This window comes from Xiphophorus couchianus, chromosome 4, assembly GCF_001444195.1.
Source record: "Xiphophorus couchianus chromosome 4, X_couchianus-1.0, whole genome shotgun sequence".
NCBI lineage: Eukaryota > Metazoa > Chordata > Actinopteri > Cyprinodontiformes > Poeciliidae > Xiphophorus > Xiphophorus couchianus.
Window position 1 is genome coordinate 28,996,110 of NC_040231.1, and position 18,924 is coordinate 29,015,033.

The following is an 18,924-nucleotide window of genomic DNA, read 5'->3' on the forward strand; positions in this document are numbered from 1 at the left end:
CCTTGTTTTGAGCATTTATGCACTCATCTGAGGTCACAGCAGCATGAAAAAGTCAAACCATGCCCACGTCTAAGCTGCACTCACTTTGTGAGGAGCTCACGGAGATGCTCATGTCCTCGCTGTGCCGCCACGGCAGCCGGGCTGTGACCTTCTTTGTTGACCAATTGAAGGGCTTCCCTGGCTCCGGGTTGCCACAGCAGAAAGCGGGTCACCCGAGAAAGGCCACGCCGCGCCGAGAAATGCAGCAGAGTCTCCTGAGGGCTCAGGTCTGCAGAGGAAGAGACAGAAGATGACAAATGCACCAATAAATACAACCTCCACAAAACAAAGAGAGGCTGAAAAGAGCATGCAGCGGACCAGGGAAACCGATTTGTCGGTGCCACATACCATCATCTTGGCAACACAGAAACTCTGGCAGCAGAAACAGGCAGCGGCCCGGTAAACAACAGACTTTTCAGATATTTACTGAGTGATAAAGCCGCAGCTTTATGCTGAATTAACTGATGCGAACTCTTTTGTGAATAAGGTGTGAAAAAAATGCAACAAAAAATTTCAAAAAAACATGACCGCCGTGCATAAAAACATTCTGAAGCTGTGTCTCACACGAGAACATTGAAATTACCAAAGCCGCTTCACATAGTTTCACCACAGTAGAGGTGAGCCACATACAAGTGCACCAGATTCCCAGTTTTAATTTAGCCCGCTATCTGCCCTCTGCCTCCGTCGACCTCCTAATAACACCATAAACTGCTGAGACGGGGCCTTTTAAATTCCCACAGAGACAATGATGATTTATGTCCACACACACAAACACAAACCTCCTCATGTCTGCCAAAGCAACAGGTTCTGAGAAAGGTTGCCTCCAGCTTTAAAGACCAAACTGCCAGCTGATCCACAAACCAGCTCATATCGAGTCTGTTTAAATAAACATCTGTCCATCTTCCCTGGTGTGGCTGGTAAAAAAAAACAAAAAAACATTTCTGCTTCTAAAGGAAGCTGATCCAACTTCTGTGTAAAAACTTTACAAAGAAAAGTCTATGGAAGACTACGGACTTTTAAAGAAATATCTTAGTAAAATGAGTTCTGGCCTGCAAACCGTGATGAAATTTCTTTTGAACTGCGTGTGTGATTATTTGTGTGGCAAAAACAGGAAGCGTGTTGCAGTGCTTAGTGGAGGCCCAGAAATGAAAAAAAAGGGGACAGGGGGGAAACTTATCAGCACCTGAGTAATTATCAAGCAACTTCTATATAATCAGTAGCGTCTGCAGATGAATGGTTACAGTCCATTTAGCCTGGGCCGGTCCCAACCACCCTGCCCTGATGAACTTTTAATCTAATTGCTGAAACGTAACGCTCCACTTGGTCGGGCCGGGGCCGGACTGGAATGTGAGATGCCAAACTGTGGCAGGAAATGCTTGGCTGTTGGGTTAGTTGGTGGGTTTACTGGAAGATGGCTGCCGTCCTAAGCCATGAAATTTTCACACAAGGAATGGAAGAAGAAAAAAAAAAAGCCAGAAACTCAGCAAATTAGTTCAGTTTGAAGGCTGGACGAAAAGGTTTGCTGCTGCTTGGCAGAAACACAGCAAAGCTCTCACCTTGCATAGGGTTTGTTTTTCCCACCTCTGCACATCTTAAGACTGAAATGTTCACATTTTCTTCTTTGGGAAATGAAAATCTTTGGGAAAAAGAAGGGAGTATGGATAAATCTGAGGGATTTTATCCATCCCTCAGATTGGATGGATAAAAAGAATGTCATCTTTTTGGTAGAGATTTGTCTTATACCGATAGGCTTTGATCTAAAAATATCAAAGGTTTCCCACAGTTGGAGTTGAGACACTGCTTAGGATTGCAGATCAACAAGTCTGTGGATCCATCTACTCAATGTACCCACTTATTGTTGCAGGGTCATATGGTGCCCATTTCCAGCAGTCATTGGGCGAGAAGTAGGTCATAGGGCAACAAGCTACATGTCCATCATGGGGCAAAACAAAAACACACAGAACAAACAGCCATACACACACACATGCACGCGCACCCCCCCACACACACACCCACCCACACACAAACACAACAGTTAAACCAACAGTCATGTTTTTGGAGTTTAAGAGGAAGCCAGAGTATCTGGAGAGAACCCAAGAAGGCAAAATCCATGCAGAAAAAGACTAGGCAAGAGGCCAAGTAAACAAAATTGACTAACTAAAAAGTAGCACTAACTGCATACTCAACTGATAAGATAACATATGGAGTGTTGTGCTGTATTTTGAAGGTTGGACACAGAAAGGTTTGGAAACCATTGATCTAAACTACTCTAGGTGTATCTCTAGGGTCAACGTCCAGCTAGATGTTAAACCTTACGGCGCAGTCAGGTACTTTGCAGCCTCTGATAGATTTTCTTCTAGTATTGCTCTGTATTTTTCTGCATCCATGATCCCGTGAAGCTCCGAGTAGCTTTTCTGTCTCTTCTAACAAAAAGCACCCCTAACCGCCTCAAATGCTTTGACAACTCTCCGTCCAGTTTAAGTGCTCACCACAGTACAGAGACTGCCCTCTTCCAAGTGTTCAGTGACATCCATATAAATACAGATTGTGAAAGAACCACAGCGCTGGTTCTGTTGGACCTCGGCGCAGCATTTGACACGGTTGACCATGACATATTGTTGAAACGACTGGAAAGTTGAGTAGGACTCTCTGGTACAATACTCGAATGGTTTGAATCTTACCTAAAGAACCTGTAACTTCTTACTGGAGTGGAAAAAGTCACATTGTACCCCAAGCTTCAGTCCTGGGACCCCCTCCTATTTAATATCTACAGACTCCCATTAACTCAGGTCATAACAAGAAATAAGATTAGTTACCATTACTACACAGATGACACACAAATCTACATTACAATGTAACCAGTTGACTCCAGACTCTCATCCAAGCACTGCATACAGATGAAATACATATTTACTATGTGTTCTGGTGAGGACTTTTTGCTGCTTAATGTAGGTCTCCTCAGGGGCTAGGGGAGGATAAAATCGTCCCACAATCTCCAGAAACAAAAACAGGGCAGCATAACTGCAGATTACATGTTCTAAAATAAGCTGCTACAAAAAAGCTTTAAAGGGGCAGCATTGTGCAAAAATTGACTTTTTTTGAGCTTTGCATCATGTTATAATATTATTCTCTTACGAAAAACATACCTGGAGTGTTTTTTGATTCTGTCATGCATCTTCTCAGTTAAATACTGGTAAAAACTATTAAAGGGTTAACAGAGGAGATGTTGTGATGACTTCCTGAAAGTGGAGTTTCAGAAAAAGCAGTTTTTTTTTTTTTAAAGAGACAGATACCCAATTTCAAGGCATTTAGATTATGAAGTGAAATTTCTTTTAAGTCATATTTGATATACAGTATGTAGCATTTTTATAGCAAGTGAAGTTAACATAGTTACCTGATCATGCTATAAAATGGCACTGTGTGCTTGAAAAGCACACAGCTTCTTTTTAAACACAAAGTTATATATGGGTGCTATGGTAATGTAAAGTTGATGTATGTTGATAAAAGCACATCACATTAATTCCACTGCGGCCATAAAAGCTGGTGTTAACTCGTAAAGAGGGAACAATATTTCTCCTACGAGCACAAAGCATGTCTGCCCAGTATTGCTTTATGAAATGATACAAGATCAACTCTACAACACTGAGCTGATCGAAACTGCGGATCCTTCAGACAGATATCGATTTTTGTTGTGAACCGTCGCTCACTGTCCAAAGATAATTTGACACCTACTGCAGCAGGCCGCTCAGCCAAACTGGGAACTGTTAAACCGTTTTAATGACATGCAAGATTTCCCAGGTGAGATGAACATCCACTGACAACAATAAATAGCTGGCAGTGGTGTGAGATCAGTGGCTGCTGTGGGCCCACAGCGTGAAGGATGACTGAGATAAACCACCGTCACCTCCACCTACATTCCTCCGCTATCCATCATCTGACAGATCTGATAAATGGGAGAGCGGGGCCGTGCTCCTCTCCCCTCCCCTGCAGTTCACCGTTGCAGAACGTCTCGCGTTGAAGAGGTGACATATTGCGCAGCAGAGCCTATTAGAGCGCACATCACTCACCGCAGCTGGAAGCAGCCTTCCACGTCCAAACTGTGACAACTGATTGCGATGCAAAAAAAAAAAGGGGGGAAGAGGGTGTGTCTGTGTGTGTCAATTACGTTAAAAGTGGGTCTTATCTGATTGAGAGGAAGCCCATTACTGAATTCATCCGTTTCTTTCTCCGACTGAACACCAACGACAAATAGAATCTTCTTAAGAAGTGCGGAGGCTCTCAATCCCAGCGTTACAAACTTCCTGTGTCCTGTCAGCCTGTTTTCCTCAGTCGTGCTGAAATATTTCGCCGGTTCTTTTGCCTTGGTCCAGCATCCAAATCTGAGCTGAACCATGAGATATTATCTTCGCAATAGCCAGAGGCAGAGGCAGCACACTAACTACTCCCAGAAGTCCTATTTATGCTGCTTCACACAGAGCAATTACCTCGCAGAGTTTATCATCCACATCAGCTCATTTAGCTTCTTTTAACTGATTAAAGTGAAATGAGTCAACTGCCGGAGAAAATTGGCACTTTAATTTCGATAAAACCGTGTCTTAGTTTGCACTGATACAGCCACTTCTGACAAACCAAGCTGCTGTTGCCTCTGCCCAGAGAAGATGAGGACGAGAGGTGTCTAAGGTGTTTTACACTGAGTAGTTAATGCTACTTCCATAGCAACAAAACAATGTTATTTTATGGAGGTTAAGGTACAGAGCTGCCGATAAGTTTAGATTTGGTCTTTCAAAGACACATTTGAACCATTTTGTCAGCTTGGAAAATTAACTCCAAACAAATGTGAACAAGTTTGAAAAACTTGCAAACAAACATGCATATTCTGGAATGACATTGACCTAACCACATTGAAAATTTAAAAAATAAATAAAAACATCCAGCTAGAATCAAATCAGGATCTTGTTTACAGCTATAAAAAGCCTGGAGTTTATATGCAACTTGCATAGATTCAGACAACTTGCTAATATACAGACAATATTTGTCTGAATATTAAAGGGCTAGGATTATATATTTTATAGCCACAATTTGTAGCACAACCCAGTAAATGTTACCTTCAGTTGTCATAAAAATGCTGCATACTTAAAACAAAACTGACTATAATTGGGCCTCTGTCACTTTAAGAAGCTCCTGTGCTTTCCGACACTCTGCTTTCACCATGTCATTACAGCAATGTTTCTCCATCAATTTTACAAATGTTCTTTGGAGAATTGGACTGAGAAGTAATTTGTATGGTAAGCAGTTCCACCAGATGTTTGCCAATTGTTGCCGCTGCTAGTCTGGAGGAGCTGTGAAGGGAAGGGGCAGGGAGGGGTGATCTGTGAGGCAGAAGCTCGGCTGGAGACTGCAGCTCCGAGGAGGAGTGGCACGGAAGGCAGTTCTTAGTGAGAGCAAGCATTTAGGCACCCCGATGGTTACCACAGGAGATTCAAAGATTTCTCAAACGTGCATTAAAGAACCACAGCAGTACTCTGGGTATGTTTTTGATGAGGGAATAAAATCATAACGTAACATATAGCTCAAAAAAGTTGATTTAACACAATACTGCCTCTTTAAATTTCTTTGACACTGTGTGGATGAGAAAAAAGATTTACAATAAAATCTTACTTGGGCATCCAGTTCTTGTTCTTTTTAATGCATTGAAAGTGTTTGACAGAGTATTACCTCACCCTAAAAAATTTTGAAATGCATCTTTAGAAACCCAAAATTAGCACATGCCTTCATGTTACTGATGCTGATACTTCTCACTAGCATTAACATCAGGTACATATACCTCTACGATGCTTTGAAGCTGTCAACAGTTTCTGGTATGCAGGCCGGATATCGGGAAGAAACGGATACCCTACAGGCAAATTCCCATGAACATTTTGTGTTTCCCAGGCAGTGTTCACCCTTCATCTAGCACCATTCTGCTTACGCGCATCATCTCTATAGAGCCATTGTTTTGTAGCTGCATTACCGTGAAGCATGACAGCTATGTAAGACGGAGATTTTATTAGGCATGGCCTCTGCAGACTGGTCGCTCTCACTCCTGGTGAATTCCACACTTTGTTATCGCTCATCATTTTGTGTTTTTTTGGTAAAGAAGTGTCCGCTGCGGCTTCGCGTGCATTAAATCCAAACTCAGTCTTCGAGGAAAAAATAAATGCATACCAATGTAGTCATGTGATCCATGTTGCAGTTTGTGAACTGACGGCAATCTTTGTGTCGTCACACTTTTCCCATCTGCTTTTAATGGCTGGAAATAGACCAGGCATATTAGTTTTAGTAGAGCAAAGCAGAATTTGCTGGGATCGTCTTTGAGTTGCCTCCTCTCCCGACTACAACTATGACACAGCAAAACCCTTGCATGTCCACCCCTGCATGGAATGGATTATAACCTTTTCTTTTGTTATAGATAAATTGTTTTATAATTGAATAGCTAGAATTTTTATAAATGTATTAGAGACAATTCAAACAAGTGGTTCAGACCACAGTTACCCCGGACATTACTGCTCTAGCTGCTGTGACATAAAATATGGTTAATTCCACTCTGCTTCTACGCTTAATGGTGCTTGTGAGTAAGAGAGCAATTTATGATGGAACAGCGATATTCTTTTGTAAAAGGCAATTACTTCAATCAGACTATAATACAAATTACACACACTGAGTCAGTACATAGAAACAAAAACAACAGTTTTGTGTTGTGTAGCTATAATGTAGTTCCCTGCAAAACCATTCATAGCCCTCGAATTTTTTCACATTTTAGCAGATCACAACCACAAACTTTAATGTCGATTGGAGTTAGACTAACAGAAAGTAAATGTAAAGTGATTATCAGAAGTTTACATACAGCCAGTAAAGACACATTAACTTTTTTCCCCTCACTGTCTGAAAAAAATGTTTCCATTTGCTGAATGCAACAATAAAGTGGGAAAGAGATTAATTTATACATATTTTTATTCGGTGTATGTAAACTTCTGGTTTCAACTGGAGTTGTGAACAGGAAGGAAGACTTGGTAGTTTTCAAAACTTGTCAAAAGACTTAAAGGCATAGCTTTATGTGTTTTCAAGGCACAGAGTGATTGTATAGCATAATCAAGTAACAATATTACCTTCAGTTGTTATAAAAATGTGTAAGAGAGGAAATACTATTTATGGAGTTGTTTTTGCGAAAGGCTACATCAAATATGACTCAAAAGAAATTTTACTTCCTGATTTAACATGTCGAAATTGGGCCTCTGTTTCTTTAAAAGTTTATGCTCTTTCTGAAGTCACCACAACATGGATCCTCTTTTAAGCCTTTAACAGTATTTTTACCAGCGGTACACTGAGAAGCAGCTCGTATACTGGGCTCAGCAGATGCGCAGTTCCTACAGGTGTTTTCTAATTGACACTGGCTAGTCTGAAGGAGCTTGGAAACCGCAGCTCCTAGAAGGAGCTGTACCTAAAAAAAGAGGAGGAGATGCACCTTCTGTCCCTCCAGCTGTTTTGCACAGCTGTATGGTTGCCGTGGGAAATTGAAGGATTTCTCAAACATGCATAAAAGACTCAAGGCAACACTCCAGTTATGTTTCTGAATAGGGAATAAGATAATAACATGATGTAAAGCTCAAAAAAGTCAATTTTACATAATAACGAACCTTTAATTAATAACAATCATACACAAAATTGGTTTATCACAAAAGTCTAATGTGATTCATTATTGTTTTAGGTAGCAACATCACAAACTGTAAAAAACAAACAAAAAACCCCCAAGTAGGAGTAGTTCAGCAAGGCGCTACATGCAGTGGTTTTCCAGGCTCACCAGTGCTGTTGGTCTGTTTGCTCCCCAGTAGACTCCATCCCGGAGGCAACACGAGGTGGTGGAGGGCCAGTGCCAGGCTCTCATCCAGGCGTTCACACTCTTGCACTGGAATCTGACACTCATCAAGGAGCAGGGCCCCGTCGAGGCCGTCGGCCCGGCCCGCTGTGCTCACCTGTGTGGAAGGTGATTACAGAGATGAGTCGACTTTTTAGCAGAGGAGAGCGAGCAGAGTTTTTGGGGCGTGCTCCTTTTACATAAGTCGAGCAGGAAGGCATTAACCAGGCGCCGATAAATAATGGAAGACGTAAATGTAGGGCGTCGCTTTCGCACGAGTGCAATTTGGAGCTGCGGATGTGTTATTGAAAACATCGGGTTCGGCAAGTAAAGAAAATAATGTTCCATTTAGAAGCAAATGAACGCCAGAGTCCGGATCAATTTCCTTCTCTACGATTGTACGTTTCTAAGAGACTCCGAGCTGAGAGAAAGAGAATTCAGTAATAGAGTATTAATGTCAGACATTAGGGCAGCAAACAAAGACAAAATGCATTATTTGCTTTCCCTGCTCTCAAGTGCTGCACAAGATATAGTGCTATGGGAGATGAAATGACGGCTCACCAAGAACTGGGCCATGTCAAAAGCCAAATCCTGGACAAAGCTGAATCGATGCTCGGCCAATGGAGCCACGGTCCCTGGGCAGGACGCTGGCTTCTCAGGGTACCTGGAGGGCGTCTGGGTGGCAGAACACAAGGTGACCAACACCACCTCGCAGCAGTTGTGAGCTACGATACAATGAGAGAGAAACAAAGAGAGATCAGAGGGGAAAAACGAGCCTGGAGAGGACTAAATTGTTTTTTTTGTCTTGTTTTTTTTACACCATTCAATCGATATAGTTCAGGTCACTTTCTTGTGATTTTTCACCCTTTTTTGCTCTGGAGCTGGAAATAAAAATGTTTTTGAGAGCTTGCACTATTTTTATCTGTGAATTGTATAAAAATAAAAAAAAACAGAGAAAAAAACAATCAACACCTTTTGCATCTATTAAACTTGCAGTTTTAACTCGTTCTGACTATTTTTATCATAATCATCATCAGTCTCTTTACATAAAATACATAAACATTATTTCAAATTATGATGATGAAATTATGAAGATGAAATTTAGCCACGGCTAAATTACTTTAGTTATCGATTAATCGGTTGATTGTTCTGATTTATCGATTAATCTTATAATAAAAAAGGACACATTCTGGAGAGATTTCACTTGAGGCTTTTTATAGACTATTACAAATACATCACAACATCCAAACAACTCAATTCCTTTTTTAAATGAGAAAATTTTATTGCCTGAAATCATGGCATTCTTTAAGTGTACACTTGATATGTTTTAGTAAAGAATGCATCTGCAGCTAAAAAAAAATATACTAATGTACAGACCTCAGCTCTTTCTGATTAACTCAACGTTAATACAGCTGATTAACATTCACATGTTTATTTGCATCTATTAATGCATTCTAGTACTGTAGAAAAAGGCTTAAATGGTTAAATCAAAAATATGCAAAATGCGGCATTTTTCTTATCCGATTAATCGATTGTCAGAATAATCAATTCCTGAAATAATCATGGAGTCAAAGTTATGTTTTCAAACAAAATGACACTAATTGGGCAAATGTCACACAGTGGGTGAAACATTCATTCCGCATTAGCGAACCATGTTTAAAATTAAAAGCCACGTCTGAGCTTTAGAAAAAACAAAAACAATTTAAATAATTTCTACTTTTTCTGATAAGGACACACATTTGCCACATTTCCAACTAATATTACAGCCAAGTTGTTTAATGGCTACCAAATGTTATGTGAATTCATTTGGGACATTTAACCATGTATTACTGTGTAATCCTATGTGTACTTCCCTCCCTTTGTGTATTAGAAAGGCTCTTCAATAAATTGCTATGTGTACGCCTAATTCTGGTCTTTAAAAATTCGTTAAGTTGTTACGTTTGGATCAATGATCTACCCAGAAGAGGACTGTTCTATTGACTCATTAAAAAATGAATTAATATTTAACATTTCTGCCAATGAGGACTTGATAACCTGATATTAGCGATCCATGAGAATCTTTCAAGATGGGTTTGATGCAACCTGCAGACGTTGTAGTTGTGCAGTTTTATGAAAGCAGATGTGATGAACAGACGATTGGTGCTGACTGAAAGTATCGCAGTCTGACAAAGTAACAACAACCCTGACTTATTTTCATCTACAAGACACATGTTGACAAAGTGTGGAAATATTAGGAGAATGAGGCTGAATTCATGACATGCTCTGATGATTTTCATTAAAACGCTCTATGCTTCAGTTTGGAGCTGCCTCCCTGTCACACTCGCACGGCTCCCAGGGACACTTTAGTCATTTCCTTGACGGCAACACTTCTACAGTTCCAGCGGCCACCGACGCTTGGCTCATTAATGTGATTTGCCGAACTAAAGACACTCAGAGTCACAGATTAACCAGACATGCTTGTTCCCAGGCTGTGAGGATGAAACCTGGGCACAGAACAGAAAACTAAAAAAAAAAGAAAACTGTATTCACTACATATTCATCATTTCAGACTTGCAAAGCTGGAATACTTCCAACTCACAGAAAAATTAAAAGCAAATACCAGTAATCTTTATCTTACTGAAACATTTGTCCAATTGAACTCCATCTCCTTTGTTGGCAAGTCAGACTCCAGCAAATTAACAATGCACCGTGCCATCAGTTATATTTTGTTTATGCAAATGAATGCAATGAATGATTATCACAACAACAGAATGACAGAATGGACCGAGGTCTACGCGAATACACTGCAGTTACATGAAACATTGGGGGAACCCGTTAAATATTTGGTTCTTTTTAAAGAAACCTTCACAGATCAATGTTTTAGAGCTCAAAGGATTAATCGGATTAATTGTGATATTTTTGCAGATAAAAAGAAACTTTGAAAAAATGTTTATGGTTCAAATTCAGTTGAAAAAAGAAATCTGTTAGAGAGCAGATAGTCTGGCTTCCTGTGGGGTTTTTAGTCAAGTTTTCTCCCTGCACATCTCTGTAGAAAGTTACATTTGTGAAGTCTGCTCTTATTACACAGACAAGCATTGTTACAGCAACGGCAGTAATAACTTGTTTGCTGTAGATGCTGTGATGATGTTTTAGGATTTTTTGGGGGGGGTTTACCATCTTGCGGTCTGCTGTCAGGATGGTCTTCCTTGGATCTGGTCATGTTGGTAGTTGTCGTAAATGTCTTCAAGTTGTAGATATTTTCTTCAGTTCTGATTGCTGATTTATTTGACTTTCTTAATGATATTAAATAATCTCACTGTCCACAAGCCGTCTTAGGGTTATAAATCTCTCTTAAATAGCTTTCTCTGTGAATGTATCCAGTCCTGACAGGTTTCCTGCTTCTGAAATATTGTAATCATTTGAACAACTACAGTACCGCCTCAACTGACAACATTCCCCGTGTGTGATTTACCACCGCGCGGCTCTACAACCTGAGACGGCTGACGGCAAGCCAAGTTTGTGTTATTGCTTTACTCGAGGGCATTTAAATAGCAGTGATTCACAGAATGCACCGCCGTTTCTATTTTTTTTTTTTTAAGCCATCTGGGAAATCCGTCCCGCGGCATCCTGGCCGGCTCCAAGCTCAGCCCTTTGGAGTCCATATCGGCCCGACGGAAGAAGCGGCGAAGCGGAGCTGATCTGTGAAAAGAAAGTAACACCTCTCCGCAACCCCCAACAGCGCCTGTAATTCAGCTGAGCTCTTAATAAGATAACGCCGTTTATCATGTCCTGCTTTTATTCTTTACCTGTCAGGAAGGGAGACGCAGAGGAAAACAAATTCAGCTACCGCTCCTCCTCGTGTCCTTCGTGCTTTGTGCTGCTGCTCACATCGTTTATTGTTGGATGTGGAAAAGCATCAAAAGGAGATTATATCTTCTGTTGTTTGCCAACTACTGTAGCAGTTTTTAATACAGTTTAGCGTTTTTAGTTGACTGTCCAATATGTTTCAAGCAGCTCTACTCTGCACAAAACACAAAATCTTACCAAGTAATTTTGGTCTAGTTTTCTACAGCAAAAATCTTAGTACATTGAAATAAAACAAAACTAACTTAGAAGCAACTTTTCAGCAGGATATGGGAGCTCATTTGAAATCAATAACTCCTTAATATTGATGAAAAGTTACTTGTTATATTGGAAGATTATTTCACTAATAAGACATTTTTCCATGTTATAAGTGAAATAATTTAGCATTGAAACTCATACTTTTTCATCAATATTAAGGAATTAGTTATTTTCAACAAGCACCTATATTTTCCAAAACGTTACTTGTAAGTTAGTTTTGTCTAATTTCAATTTGCACTATAAACTAGACAAAATATACTTGGTCAGATTTTGTGTTTTTTTGCGATGTAACTCTTGCTTTACGATACCCAACTCAACAGTACTGAGAAAGGTTAAAATCAGAACGAAGCTACCAAGCAGCTGGTTAAATGGTGTTGAATGGGAACCATTAAAAAATTGTTCCCTGTTGAAAAGCAGAAGGCAGAAAGAGACTAGAGAGGAGATGGTGCTAAAGTTGAGAGCCCAGTCAGCAGATTTATACCAATAGTTGACAACCAGTATGACAGACTAGGCAGCTTCTAAATCACTTTTAAAAGGTTTTTATAGACAACCCATTTTTACTTTTCAATCTCTTCACTGCACATCATATTAAAACTGATAATTTATCAGTTTGTTTCGAGTCAATATTACTATTATTATTTTGATTATGTATTGACTTTAGGAATAATCAGAAGTGAGGAACAAAGAATTAGTTGGACACTCAACAGGACAGATTGACTGTATCTGAAGGAACTGAACTACACTAAAAATCACAAATGCTTAACTATCCCAAAAGGCAAAATGACTGTTAGTGGTAGTCATCTTTTGGTATTATTAACCCTGGTTATTATATGCTGGAAAACATATTACCTGTTACTCTTTTTTTTTTAAAACCTAATTCTTGACAAGAACTTGTGTTGCACAGTGAACTTTGCTATATGATGTGTTTGAAGCTGTTGCTCATTTACCAACTCTGCAGTCAGTAGCTCAACAAACATGGACTGAATTTACTCAATATAAGCTCAGCCTGATGTAATTCATCAGTCAGACTAAATGGAAGAGAAAGATTTCTGTTGCTGCAAAATCAAACAGCAGCTAGGACGATACATTCTTGAATATTAGCTTTAAAAAAAACAACAACTTGTAGTTCCACTGGCAGATTTTTTCACTTATGGTAAGATATTTTTACAGTTTTAAATGAAATAATGTCAGTGGAACTAGTACAGTTTGTATTCAAGGATTACTAACATAAAACAAGCTTTTATATGTTGCTGAAGAGTTACCTTTATGTTAGTTTTAATTCCAGTGTACTACAATACTTTCCACTAGATAAAAACCACTAAAATTTAGTGTTTTTGCAGTGTAATGAAATCTTTTATATTGTCTCAGAGTACATAAATAAACAGCATAATGCATCCAACAACAATGTATAATTTTTCTCTCTGCTTAGTGATCACTCGCTACTATGTGTGAAATACAAAGGAAATACTTTTAAGGTTTGTAGGGACACAAACTGAGAAGAAAATTTAACTGGTATAATATAATTTTCAATGCAGCACAATTTGAGTTTCAGGTTTTGCACCTCTAATCTAATTTCATCCATTTTATCCATTGAAAATGGAAATTTCGAAAACAGGAGAGACGTTAGGTCGCATATGTGTGGATTACTGTCTCTCTCTTCCTGTTGGGAGTAACCGGGGCTGTGGAGGCTTGGCTGCGGCGGTGGCTCACCGGGACATAACGCCTGTAAGGTGTCATGGCTGCTCCTCAGGGTGCTGGTTAGATGCCTCTGTGTGCTGCCGGCGAACAGCAGGAAGTAGTCCACTCCCCGATCATCTGCAGCCAGCTCTTCGTCGGAAAGCTGCACTGTGACAACACATCGACCCTGCTGAGACAAACGGGACCGTAAGTGAGAGGAAGAGAAAATAAAAAATGGCATCTTCATATAGTAGAATGTGTGCAAAATTATTAGCAGAGTTTTATTTTTGACTTGCCGAGTGACTTCTTTAAAACCTTCCAGAATATAGAAACGTGGAAAACTGAGATTTGGTTTGAGACAATAAAACATTTTCTTCAACATTTTTTTTTTTGAAAATGTGCATTTTTGCATTTCAACCTTACAAAGTCAAGCACAGTGATTAGGGGTGGACTTGACATTTCATTGTGATATTTTGTTGAAAACAATAAAAGTGATGTTAGGACCTATTTATTACTTTTTTGTAGGGCTGCAACTAATGATTGCTTTAGTAATCGATTTATCTATCAATTATTCTGATGTCTAAAGTTTCTAATACACGAATGCATTAGAAACATTAATGGGTTTCTAATACATTATTAGAAACACATTAAAAGATGCAAATAAAAATAAATTCCTTTTTAAATAAGAAAATAAACATTTTACTGCCAAAAATGCAATACTTAGCATTAAATCTGAATTGAGTGAAGATAAAATAAAAGGTTCACTTCTAAAATTTTCCCTAAAACAAATTCAGTGACAATGGCGTTTTTATCTTAGGCACAATATATATATATATATATATATATATATATATATATATACAGTATATATGTTTTGTACAGTTTTCGTTTGATTACTGCTCTGAATATGTTGTTTTTTTTCAGTGAATGCTATTTTCTTGAGACTGCACATGTCAGTTAACGATTAATCAATTACTAAATTAGATGACAATTAATTCAATTATCAATAAATTGTGAGTAATCCGATTAATTGTTTCAACCTTTCTTTTTATTAAGTAACTATAAGGCTGTGAATGCATGACACAGCAAGAAAGTGGAAAATAGAAGAAAAATAGTAAAATTAACAATCCTGACAATACGATCAGTTTTTGGGGACTTTAAAAAAAAAGTTTTTGATTTACCTTTGATTTTACTTTGGTTTATTGTGACAGCGATAAATCAAAATCTTTTCATGATAAGAAACTTACCATGATAAATAGTAAACAATATAATAAATGTCCACTCCTAATAGTGATTAATCGTGATTAATCAGAGGGCCAGAGTGTGATTAAGCTGATTAAAATGTTTTAATCGATTTGACAGCACTACAAAATACAAGCAGTTTAATAAAATACCACAAAAGTGTTGGCCATTTAGGACCAGTGTTGGCAAATTGGGCAAGTTTTTAGCCAATTAGGCTGTTTTTTAATACGTTTGGCTGGGGGGAAAAACAGCTTTGGGCGGGTTGTTAAAATTTGGGCTGCTTTTCACAACATTTGGCGGATTTTTAGAAGGGTTTCAGAGGACAGTTTTTTTGAAATAGTCGCCATGATGTGGCAGAAAAACACAAAATAAAATGCAGTGTTATTACTCATCTTACTAGCTAATTTAGTTTGAAATCTCTAGAATCTGTTGAACATGAAATTGTCAATGATTAATCAAGTGTCACTACGTGGCAGTGTTGTAAAGCAGAAGTCCCAGGGAAATATCAAGTTTTAAAAAGATGTATCACCATAAAAAACTCAAGTCTCATAGTGGTCAGTCAAGTCCTTTGCAGTCCCAATGGGATCTGGTTCTGGTCAGAATATAACAAAGGACAATTCATGGTGCCATCAACATGAATTTCATTACATTAATTTTGGAGTTGGATGGGCTTTACGTTGTTTTTGGTTTGGAAACTCAGATGTGGCAACCCTGTTTAGGACACCAGCAGACAGTCAGTTACTTCATTTGTTTCAGTGTTTGGATCTTTTTAACAGCACAACATTTCAGCTACATTCAGTTCAACTGTGTGAACTAGATAACCGTTGAATTACCAGAGCGCAAATATTCAAAAGCGTAATTGTCCATAAATGCTGGCTGCTTTATTTCTAACGCAACAAAGGCCCAGAGTGAGGTTGCACAATTTGTGGAATGATGGTGTCATCTGAGGACAGACCAAAGGGGGGAGGAGATGGGACAGAAAATAGGGATATTGTTCAATTAAACTTTTTTTCTTTTCCCACTGGGGTCAACAGAATGGAGAACGTCTAACCCATTTACTCTGAGCGATGCTGCAGCTTTTTCACCCAACGTTTGAGCTGAGCAGAGGGTCAAAGGTGCTGCCTTCCTCTCCTTCAGGGCCGTGTTTCTTCCAGTCTGGAAGGCAGCAGCGAGGCTAACCAGCAGCCTTGGGACCGGCAGGCCTCTCTGTTTGGCAAAGCCAGAAATACCGTTTGAACAGTTTGAGAGTGGAGGAGACTTGTTGAAAGTCAGCCCAGAGGCCACGGACAGAGAGAGGCAGCCTGGAGGAACCTTCAGAGAGCCAGAAGTGAGGAAGCTGACTCGTGGCGTGTTTAGCGGCGCGCCGAGCGTGTCGGCTTTAACAAGGAGAGATGAGGAAGTGCAGTAAATGAGTCGCGGGCCCAGCAGAAGCCAGCAGGCGTGACATCCTCTCTATTAAAAACTCATTTCTTATCCTCAGCTCCGACTGAAAATTAGGGTTTGGCGCGTCGGGAGTGAATTGACACCTCAGTGATTTTGGCAGTTTTGTGCTCCGTGGGAAAATGAAAATACATCAGTGTGAAATAAGTTCCACATTTTCAGCCACGAACAAAGGAGAAGCAAAAGGAGAAATGATTTTCTCTCTTCCTCTGGATCACTTCAGACAGAATGCCGACCCGTTGCACTCTGCAGCGATAGCAGCACGGCCTTCTTTCGGCAACTTGGCGGGCCTCGCGTTTTCCCCAAATCCTCGACCCCTTGATAAACGACGCAATATGGAGGAATCTTCTCTAACAGAAGAACACCTGAAAGCCGATTCAATGAAAAAACATTCATAAAAAATATTTATACATGTACCAATATTGGGTAACGAGAGCCGAGACGGAGGCTGGTGCTGAGAGAAAACAGAAGTGAAAGCTGAGAAGAAAGTCAGCTGAATAAGATCGCTGAGAGTCCCTTTTTGGAGGCGAATGTGTTGGCAGCAGGCGAAGAGACGGGAGATGTGAAACATCTGCTGGAGACGGCAGGAAACAGAGCTCCACACATAGCCATCTTTGCAAAACATACAAAAGAGCAGACACACACACACGCCCACACAGGAACTATACTGGCTGCAGGCTAAAATCTGTGCAAAAAGACATCAAAATGACTTATTTGTCCGACTTAAACGACAGAAAGAAAAAATATGTTTAAAAGCCAAGTAAAGCGCGCCCCTGTGTGTAAATGGACGCCTGCATTGCCACATTAAATACTTCAAACCAGCGGAGAGCAAAGTGACTTGCTGAGGTATTGACCTGCTAATCATAAAGTTTCAACAAGAAGCAAGCAGCTCTTTAGCAACATGAAAAGCACAGCTGGAGGCTACAGACCTCAGCCTCTCCTCCCTCACCGCTTCTGAGTACGCATGTATGAGCTAAGCCATTTCCCCGACATCCAGCTGCTGTTTGTCCAGGTGAGCAAAGGGTTCATTTTAAATCAGCAACACATCCGCTACTTTGTAGTAAAACCCTGTATTCATTCACGCCGGATGATGTTGTTGGAATAACAACAGTCAACATGTCAGTGGGAATGCTTAATAAGACGTAGTTTTGCACAAAATGTTCAGGGATATTTATTTTAGCATGTAGAGCTTTGATATGACTATATTAGGGCTCTTGTAAACAATTATTTTAGTAATTGCGTAATCTATCAATTATCCTGATGGTTAATTGAGTAATTGAATAAAAAGAATTGAGAAAATAAAATATTGGGAAATTGAGCCATAACAGCAGTATTAATATGGGATTTCAATGTCAGCGTACTCAGTGAACACCCAATTTAACATGTCCCAAAAAAATTACTTTCCATCTACTTACCAATTATGTGTCAGCTTATTATATTAAAGTCAAATAATACCGACTGAAATCTGTGGCGATAACGTACCAAAGGGTATGAATATTTTGAATGACACTGTAACAATATAAGCATTTTCCTTCGACTTAGATGATTAAACACATTTAGTTTCTGTTTTAAAGCACTGAGAGACTGAAGCAGTTCCTAAAACCTGAGGCCTAATGAGGCCTAACCACCCGCCCGGTCTCAGTGAAGAGTCAGATTGTAAATCACAGATAACATTATCTGGCTGGTAAGTGAGTTAGTAAGTCAACTCTTTAAATACACACACACACACACACACACACACACACACTCACGCCCTCTCTTCCATATCCTATATCTGCGCGCCGTGTGTGTCTAGTGAGTAGGAGAGCAGTGGAACCACAAAAGCACCAACTCAGAAATATCCATAGTGCTCTCACACATGCACACACTTCATTCATTTTGTATCAATATATTCAGGAGCCACAAGAGCAACTGCATATATTTTGGAGTAATTTGTAAGGAGATCAAACTGAAACACTTAATGTATGACAAGTAAAGGCAGCAAATGTGTAACCAAAGGTAATTAGCAGAATGAAGCCGGCTTTAAGTGGATATTAGAGCATCTGCAGGGTTTGGGACACGTTCTGTTTGAACAAGTGAGGTAGTTCGTCCAAGTGAGCAAATCGTGTTGGAGAATTTTTAATTCGTCCCATTCAGAGCCGACACAGACACGCATCCTGAGCAGGAAACCAGACAAATTATTAGCTTGAACGACCCCGACGAGTAACAACACTCAAAAATTCAATATTTGCTTCGATAGTGAACGCACCAAATGGAAGCAGGACAACCAGGGTTTTTTTTGACAGCATCACTCTTCGGTGTGGATGTAGTGATGAGCAAATGTCTTTCATATTTCTCATGTCAATGCCTTGCTAAATAGTCATGTTGCCCTTTTAAATAATTAATTATTAAATTTGCTTAATGGAAACATGCTGATTTTGAGAAAAAAGACTAATGTTTTCTGCTCAAACGTTTTTAGCCCCAGAATGATGTAGTTTTTTTGGGTGTATAAAAAGTTGGGTTTTTCATAAAACTACAACAAAAACACTTTTTTA

The 18,924-nt window shown here is 39.5% G+C and overlaps 1 protein-coding gene across 9 annotated transcripts in view; it reads right to left on the bottom strand.

The window, feature by feature from the left end:
- akap13 (A-kinase anchoring protein 13) overlaps positions 1-18,924 on the bottom strand; it is a 134,534-nt gene that overhangs the window by 89,345 nt on the left and 26,265 nt on the right. For 6 of the 9 annotated variants that reach the window (XM_028013916.1, XM_028013910.1, XM_028013911.1 and 3 more), the window contains exons 3-6: positions 13,742-13,898; positions 8,492-8,655; positions 7,877-8,048; positions 85-268 (exon numbers count right to left, since the gene is read on the bottom strand). In XM_028013916.1, the coding sequence (XP_027869717.1) occupies positions 85-268; positions 7,877-8,048; positions 8,492-8,655; positions 13,742-13,898 (677 nt within the window). The remainder of the gene's footprint in view (positions 1-84; positions 269-7,876; positions 8,049-8,491; positions 8,656-13,741; positions 13,899-18,924) is intronic. The other 3 variants (XM_028013909.1, XM_028013914.1, XM_028013915.1) reach the window with 1 other exon arrangement.